The sequence below is a fragment of the Oncorhynchus clarkii genome, chromosome 18, assembly GCF_045791955.1.
Source record: "Oncorhynchus clarkii lewisi isolate Uvic-CL-2024 chromosome 18, UVic_Ocla_1.0, whole genome shotgun sequence".
In the NCBI taxonomy this organism is placed as follows: domain Eukaryota; kingdom Metazoa; phylum Chordata; class Actinopteri; order Salmoniformes; family Salmonidae; genus Oncorhynchus; species Oncorhynchus clarkii.
In genome coordinates this window covers 68,777,906-68,786,761 of record NC_092164.1, presented here as the reverse complement: position 1 = coordinate 68,786,761, position 8,856 = coordinate 68,777,906, and the positions used below count along the sequence as shown (strand labels likewise).

At 41.7% G+C, this 8,856-nt stretch overlaps 1 protein-coding gene across 1 annotated transcript; it reads right to left on the bottom strand.

Annotated features, from left to right (window-relative positions):
- Positions 1 to 231: 231 nt before the first annotated feature.
- Positions 232 to 4,119, bottom strand: LOC139373871 (zinc finger protein 706-like). The gene is made up of 3 exons (XM_071114966.1): positions 3,998 to 4,119; positions 1,500 to 1,648; positions 232 to 1,047 (listed from the first exon to the last, which is right to left on the bottom strand). Exons 2-3 carry the CDS (start codon positions 1,632 to 1,634, stop codon positions 946 to 948), a joined length of 237 nt encoding a protein of 78 aa, XP_070971067.1. The 5' UTR covers positions 1,635 to 1,648; positions 3,998 to 4,119; the 3' UTR covers positions 232 to 945.
- Positions 4,120 to 8,856: the final 4,737 nt, after the last annotated feature.

The following is an 8,856-nucleotide window of genomic DNA, read 5'->3' as shown; positions in this document are numbered from 1 at the left end:
CCTTCGCCTCTCTTTCCTGTAAAATGTCTACATGGACCGTAAATTAACTCTGCTTCTTTTTCATCATCAAAAGAGCCAACACTTCTGTACTGGTACACTGCATGTGAAACTGAACATGACGCCACCTAGTGGAGAAAACAAAAACCCAGGATGTGTTTGACCAAGTGTTGTTGGAAAGAGAAAGTTCCAGAACAGTTTCCATTACAGAGCTCAGCCACCAGATGAAGCAGATACTAAACAAGGCCAACTTTATTGAATGTTATATTACATCATTGGGGCATGAATGCATTTTCCAAGTGTACAAATTATGCTGAGGAGTTTGATGTGAATTAGAAAACAAGTCACAACATGTTTCAGCTTGGATCATCGCTGTCAAAAATGATGGGTTTGATCAGCCAAAAACAAAGCATTGATTAGAACTAGAAGAGAAGAATGCTACAGACCTAACACCAGATCAGGGATCATCTTCAACCTCTCACAGCTGGGAATGGACATCTGCTCCATTCTACCCAACATTCAATTATAAGCTAAAAGGAAACAATGATAGAGATTGTGTCTATTTCTAGGTAATACACAGGGAGAAACTGGAAACTAGGATGAAAGATCAACAAAAGAGACATTAGGCATTTAACAAGAGGGGTTTGTTTTCTGTTTGAGGGTGTGGATAAGGGAGAGAGGGGGGGGTTGTTTTCTGTATGAGGGTATGGATCAGAGAGAGGGGTTTGTTTTCTGTATGAGGGTGTAGATGAGAGAGAGGGGTTTGTTTTATGTTTGAGGGTGTGGATAAGAGAGAGTGTTTTGTTTTCTGTTTGAGGGTGTGGATGAGAGAGCGAGGGGTTTGTTTTCTGTGTGAGGGTGTGGATAAGAGAGAGATGGGTTTGTTTTCAGCACTGACAGTTTGCCTTAAACAAGGAACATAGCTGGGGTCTTCAGTGGGAGTCCGGTTCAGATGCCAGAGTCAACATCGACCAGCTCTGGGGGCATTGGTGATTTGGGGTGTTTACTCTCAAAATGCTGCTTGAAGGTTTTGGGGTCCGGCATCTGTGACTGTAGAGGCAATACAAGGGACAGGGGCCTTAATCATTTCCATTCAACTTATTTCATAGGATTATGTTGCTATTTCAACTGAAAGAGTCAAATACCACAACAACAACTGTGTTAAGTTACAAACCATAATAATGCATGATTGAGAAATCTGGTTGGAAAACAAGAGCTGCTGTATTTGGGAAACTGTATGAACAGAGCTACAGTGGATCGGCAGCTACGCCTAGACTACAGCGGATCGGCAGCTACGCCTGGACTACTGTGGATCACCATGGTCATATTCACTAGACAAACAGAAGAGACAACCTTCTTTCCAAAAAGAAATATTTGTTTTTCATTGGAAAACAGTACTACGTTTTACACTAATGAATACGACCCGTTGATCTTGCAACCCAACTTCAAAATGGTTTGTAGTCCCTGATTGAAGAGCAACCACTTGTCTTTAAGGAACTCACCAGGCAGACACCGCAGGTGTGCACTAAAGCTGCCTTTGCGGCCGTCTTCTGATCATGTCCCTTGGCCTTCTTGGCCTCCGCTTGTTTCTTGGCATTCTTCTGCTGAGACTGGACTTTTTGATGACCACGTGCCATGTCTGGTCCTAGAGCTGGAGGTACAAGCCAACAGGCTGGGTGAGTGTTACTGAATAGGTTGTTATCAATAAAACCTCACACTACGCTGCAGTGTGTGTGTTGGTCGGGGGGGGGGGGGGGGGGGGGCTGTGTGTGTGTGTGCGTTGGTCGGGGGGGGTACTGTGTGAGCGCGGGCGCTGTGTGCGTTGGTCGGGGGCGCCGTGTACGTTGGTGGGGGCATGTTTGTGGGGTGTGTGAGTATTAAGTATCCAGAGGTGTAAAGTACTTCAGTAAAAATACTTTAAAGTACTACTTAAGTAGTTTTTTGTGGTATCTGTACTTTACTATTTATATTTTTGACAACTTTGACTTCACTACATTCCTAAAGAAAATAATGTACTTTTTACTTAATACATTTTCCCCTGACCCAAAGGTACTCAAAACATTTTGAATGCTCAGCAGGACAGGAAAATAGTCAAATTCACACACTTATCAAGAGAACATCCCTGGTCATCCTTGCTGCCTCTAATCTGGCAGACTCACTAAACACATATGCTTTGTTTGTAAAATTGTGTCTGAGTGTTGGAGTGTGCCCCTGGCTATCTGTAATGATGTCTGAGTGTTGGAGTGTGCCCCTGGTTTGCTTAATATCAGGAATTTGAAAAACTTTTACTTTTGATACTTCAATATATTTTAAACCAAATACTTTTAGACTTTTACTCAAGTTGTATTTTACTGGGTGACTTACTTTACCTGGAGTCATTTTCTATTAAGGTATCTTTACTTTTACTCAAGTATGACAATTGGATACTTTTTCCACCACTGCAAGTATCTAATTTGCATAAAGTAGTAGTGTTCCCAAACTGGCGGCCTGCGAGGCGAATTTGGCCCGTAGGTGGTTGTATTTGGCCCCCCAAGTTCTGAGCAATTTCTTTGATATTTGAAAAAAAAAAAAAAGATTTCTAATTTTCATTGTTGGACATAAGAATCTGTTCTGAAGTATTCCCACACAGAGAAACACGTGATTGTATACAAATGTAAGCAAGGTTTGAAATTATTGTTTTTGGGCTTGTTTGGGCTGTTTGGGCTTCTTGCGATCAATTCGCAGTCTACCGCAGCCCCCCGACAGCTCAAGAAAAACAAACAGCCGCTGCTTAATCTAGTTGATAAACCCTGAAGTAGTATAAAACCTTGTATTGTAATTTCAGAATTTGTTTCAAATTGTGGTGTGAGTGTTGGTGCTGTGTGAGTGTGTTGGTGGGATGTGTGTTTTAAGTATATCATTTGCATAAAGTAGTATAAAAAGTTGTTTTCTAAATTCATAAATTGTTTCAAACGTCTGTATAAAGCATGATCACCCTACCTTACATTATTATTGGTATAAATAATATGACCAACCAATGTAAAATGGACTGAAATTACCTTAAGTATGTATTCTGTACTGCCTCATTTGCAAAGTAAATTCCTAATTTGCATCCTACAGCATTTCATAACATGGCCAGGGCAATATACATTATTTATTAATATAACCATATGCCTGAGCTTGATCTGTTAACGTTAGCTCAAGGTGAACATTGTAAACGCATCCACAGTAGCTACAAAAAAAAAGTATGAATAGCTAGCTCGGTTACGGTCTGATCCACGAGGATATCGGCTAACGCTAGGTAGCTACGTGGTTCGCTAGCTAAATACTACTCACATAGCTCTGGTCCATTGGCCGACGACAACTGCTCGTTGGGACGATACGACGCATGCGTGTGGATCAACGCTAATCCGTCAATTTCGCATTTTTTGGGGGGGGGCGACACCCTTCGCACAGTGAAAACAACCTTCCCAAGTAACATCTGTACTTTAGACAGTCACGAAAGTATATTGAATATCCAGTCATTAAACTAAATTTAAGAAATACAAATTCGGATAGGGCAGAGGCAACTCATTGTCATCGCGCGATGGATCAGAGCTAGTACGGACATAACCAGACAACTTGGCTAGTTACCGTTGGTTAGCTGGCTAGGTTAGCAAGCTAAACATATAGCTAGCTACCTAGTTATCTAGCTAGATATGGGTGATAACCCCAAATACACCGCACTGTGATGACTCACAAAACGAGTGAGAAGAACGTTAGTTATCAGTAACGTTATCTTTGACTGAACGGCGGTTGGTCGTATGCTAGCTGGCTAGCGAAATAATTAGCGCTAGCTCTGTTGTTAGCAAACATGCTAAGCTTCCAGCTGACCATATGGCAGACTGGCTAGCTAGCAACGTCCCGGTTTGTAGTTGATAAAGGCATACTGTTACATACGATAAGGTGCGCTAATGCTAGATTAAATAAAATAAGAATTGTCGAATAAATGTAGCTGGCTAGCAAGACTACTATACATTACCTCAGTCTTGGCAACAACAAAAAAAAGGTCTGGATGGCAACGCTGTTCAAAAGCTTCACGAAAATGTGGCACACAGCTGATGTGGTTAGCCAAGCTAGCCTCTTCTTATTCTTTGGTATTATGGCGGTCCGCAAACAAATCTTATAGGTGCATGCCGCCACCTACTGTATTGGCTGTGCATCAGCCTGCTATTCTGTATGCATTCATTACACTTAATGAAAAAATTGTATCCTCATCATTAGTCCACTACTTGGCCCTGGCTGATCCTACACCAGGCCAGCAGCCTGGGAGGACGGGACACTATCGTTCAAAACACCTTGCAATTCTTCTGCAGTAAAATTTCGTACACCCATGTACTTCTTTGTAGCTGCCACCACAACATCTATCCTCTGTAATTTAACTTCCATTCCTGCGGTACAGTTAACAACCATGGCCATCAACGCCAAAAAAACAAACCTTACTGAAGCACATGTTACTCCTATCACTCTCTATTGACCTCCGCCTACTCACAGGGATCTCACCCTGGACCCATCTTCCTCTACTACTCTCTTTACTGCCTCAGCATACAACATCTTCTGTACTACTTTGATCCTGGCAACCTCAACCTGACTTTCTATCACTGGACCCCTCTGATCTCCAGCACCATTGGTACCCCTACAGTTTACACACACAACTTTGTCTAACAATACTACACATTCCTTTGTCTCATGTCCTCCTGCAAACTTCTCACATATAGTAATCTTCCTCCCACACACTGCTGCCACATGACCATAAACTTGACACCTGAAACACTGTAATGGGTGTGGGACAAAAGCTCTCACGGCATAACTAACACATACTAACTCGACTTTATCTGGTTAAAACTTTGCATCAAAACTCAGTAGTACATACAGTGTCGTCTCTGTTTCACCACGCTCACCACCCGGTCTGCGCCGCACCAAACAGCGTGTGTCACGGATACTGGGAATCTTCAACTTCAGTTGGCCCTCAACACTTAATACCACTACAGTGATAACTCTTTTCAATGGCTCTCTGCTCCAGAGAGGAAAGCAAGTCACAGTCATAGTCCCCAGTTGCGTGATGCGGAATGCACGCTCCCTCTCGACGGCAGAAACACAAAAAAACAACACAATTCCACTTCGAGTCATTTTCACCGACCCAACCTTCCCCAACCTCTTGTCCACCTAACCTGACACCACATATGGATCAGTCAGAAAGCAAGGATCCATTCTCTGAAAAACTAAAAAATATATATTCATCACCATCAGAACAAGGCTCAAACTCGGTGGTCTTCACTGCAACTGCCACCCCTGTTAATTCATACTCACTCTCATCATGTTACATTTTCTTCTGCAGCAGTCCATATTTACTCTTAATGTGATCCACTTTCTTCCAACCTCCATGGGTTTCCCTGACTCCATCTCCAAGTCCGAAAATCATTTGGGCGAACCCGCCATCTTGTCATCTTGTCATTCTAAGCTAGCTAGCTGGCTGACCAACATATTTGTCACATGACTCTTTGTGGCAAATTAATCAATTCAATTTAAGGGTTTTATTGGCATGGGAAACATAAGTTAACATTGCCAAAGCAAGTGCACTAGATAATAAACAAAAGTTAAATAAACAATACAAATATACAGTAAACATTACACTCAAAGAAGTTTCAAAAGAATAAAGACATGTCAGATGTCATTATGTCTATATACAGTGTTGTAACGATGTACAAATAGTTAAAGTACAAAAGGGAAAATAAATAAACTGAAATATGTTTTTTTATTTACAATGGTGTTTGTTCTTCATTGGTTGACATTTTCTTGTGGCAACAGAGCACAAATCTTGCTGCTGTGATGGCACACTGTGGTATTTCACCCAATAGATATGGGAGTTTATCAATATTGGGTTTGTTTTCGAATTCTATGTGGGTCTGTGTAATCTGAGGGAAATATGTGTCTCTAATATGGCCATACATTTGTCAGGATGTTAGGACGTGCAGCTCAGTTTCCACCTCATTTTGTGGGCAGTGTGCACAAACTGTCTTCTCTCTTCTCTTTCTTAATAGCAAGGCTATGCTCTCTGAGTCTGTACATAGTCAAAGCATTTCTTAAGATTGGGTCAGTCACAGTGGTCAGGCATTCTGTTTAGGCCCAAATAGCATTCCAGTTTGCTCAGTTTTTTTGTATTTTTTTTCCAATGTGTCAAGTAATGACCTTTTTATTTTCTCATGATTTGGTTTGGTCTAATTGTGTTGCTGTCCTGGGGCTCTGTGGGGTCTGTTTGTGTTTGTGAACAGAGCCCCAGGACCAGCTTGCTGACTGAATCAACACTGCCTCTCTCTTTTGAAGTTTCAAATCAAATCACATTTTATTGATCACGTACACATGGTTAACAGATGTTAACGCGAGTGTAGCGAAAAGCTTGTGCTTCTAGTTCCAACAGTGCAGTAATATCTAACAAGTAATCTAACAAATTCACAACAACTACCTAATACACACAAATGTAAGGGATGAATAAGAATATGTACATATAAATATATGGATGAGTGATGGCCTTATATGGCATAGGCAAGATGCAGTAGATAGTATAGAACAGTATTTACAGTGCCTTGCGAAAGTATTCGGCCCCCTTGAACTTTGCGACCTTTTGCCACATTTCAGGCTTCAAACATAAAGATATAAAACTGTATTTTTTTGTAAAGAATCAACAACAAGTGGGACACAATCATGAAGTGGAACAACATTTATTGGATATTTCAAACTTTTTTAACATATCAAAAACTGAAAAATTGGGCGTGCAAAATTATTCAGCCCCTTTACTTTCAGTGCAGCAAACTCTCTCCAGAAGTTCAGTGAGGATCTCTGAATGATCCAATGTTGACCTAAATGACTAATGATGATAAATACAATCCACCTGTGTGTAATCAAGTCTCCGTATAAATGCACCTGCACTGTGATAGTCTCAGAGGTCCGTTAAAAGCTCAGAGAGCATCATGAAGAACAAGGAACACACCAGGCAGGTCCGATATACTGTTGTGAAGAAGTTTAAAGCCGGATTTGGATACAAAAATATTTCCCAAGCTTTAAACATCCCAAGGAGCACTGTGCAAGCGATAATATTGAAATGGAAGGAGTATCAGACCACTGCAAATCTACCAAGACCTGGCCGTCCCTCTAAACTTTCAGCTCATACAAGGAGAAGACTGATCAGAGATGCAGCCAAGAGGCCCATGATCACTCTGGATGAACTGCAGAGATCTACAGCTGAGGTGGGAGACTCTGTCCATAGGACAACAATCAGTCAGTATATTGCACAAATCTGGCCTTTATGGAAGAGTGGCAAGAAGAAAGCCATTTCTTAAAGATATCCATAAAAAGTGTAGTTTAAAGTTTGCCACAAGCCACCTGGGAGACACACAAAACATGTGGAAGAAGGTGCTCTGGTCAGATAAAACCAAAATTGAACTTTTTGGCAACAATGCAAAACGTTATGTTTGGCGTAAAAGCAACACAGCTCATCACCCTGAACACACTGTCAAACATGGTGGTGGCAGCATCATGGTTTGGGCCTGCTTATCTTCAGCAGGGACAGGGAAGATGGTTCAAATTGATGGGAAGATGGATGGAGCCAAATACAGGACCATTCTGGAAGAAAACCTGATTGAGTCTGCAAAAGACCTGAGACTGGGACGGAGATTTGTCTTCCAACAAGACAATGATCCAAAACATAAAGCAAAATCTACAATGGAATGGTTCAATAATAAACATATCCAGGTGTTAGAATGGCCAAGTCAAAGTCCAGACCTGAATCCAATCGAGAATCTGTGGAAAAAACTGAAAACTGCTGTTCACAAATGCTCTCCATCCAACCTCACTGAGCTCGAGCTGTTTTGCAAGGAGGAATGGGAAAAAATGTCAGTCTCTCGATGTGAAAAACTGATAGAGACATACCCCAAGCGATTTACAGCTGTAATCGCAGCAAAAGGTGGCGCTACAAAGTATTAACTTAAGGGGGCTGAATAATTTTGCACGCCCAATTTTTCAGTTTTTGATTTGTTAAAAAGGTTTGAAATATCCAATAAATGTCGTTCCACTTCATGATTGTGTTCCACTTGTTTTTGATTCTTCACAAAAAAATACAGTTTTATATCTTTATGTTTGAAGCCTGAAATGTGGCAAAAGGTCGCAAAGTTCAAGGGGGCCGAATACTTTCGCAAGGCACTGTACATATGAGATGAGTGATGTAGGATATGTAAACATTATTAAAGTGGTGTTATTTAAGGTGACTAGTGATACCTTTATTAAGTCCATTTATTATAGAGGCCAGAGATTTGAGTCTGTATGTTGACAGCAGCCTCTCTATGTTAGTGATGGCTGTTTAACAGTCTGTTTAACAGTGATGGCCTTGAGATCGAAGCTGTTTTTCAGTCTCTCGGTCCCAGCTTTGATGCAAATGTACTGACCTCGCCTTCTGGATGATAGCGGGGTGAACAGGCAGTGGCTCGGGTGATTGTTGGCCTTGATGATCTTTTTGGCCTTCCTGTGACATCGGGTGTTGTAGGTGTCTTGGAGGGTAGGTAGTTTGCCCCTGGTGATGCGTTGTGCAGACCACACTACCCTCTGGAGAGCCTTGCGGTTGAGGGCAAGGCTACATCCCAGCCCGACAGGATGCTCTCAATTGTACATCTGTAAATGTTTGTGAGTGTTTTAGGTGACAAGCCAAATTTCCTTAGCCTCCTGAGGTTGAAGAGGCTCTGTTGCGCCTTTTTCACCACGCTGTCTGTGTGGGTGGACCATTTCAGTATGCTTCCTCTGCTGTTTCCTGAAGTCCACGATCATCTCCTTTGCTTTGTTGACGTTGAGTGA

Excerpts from the sequence above, each read along its gene's own strand:
- LOC139373871 (XM_071114966.1), bottom strand. The coding sequence starts at position 1,634 with ATGGCACGTGGTCATCAAAAAGTCCAGTCTCAGCAGAAGAATGCCAAG. Across the intron at positions 1,048-1,499 it reads ACACCTGCGGTGTCTGCCTG|TCACAGATGCCGGACCCCAA; the intron begins GTGAGTTCCTTA and ends TTGCCTCTACAG.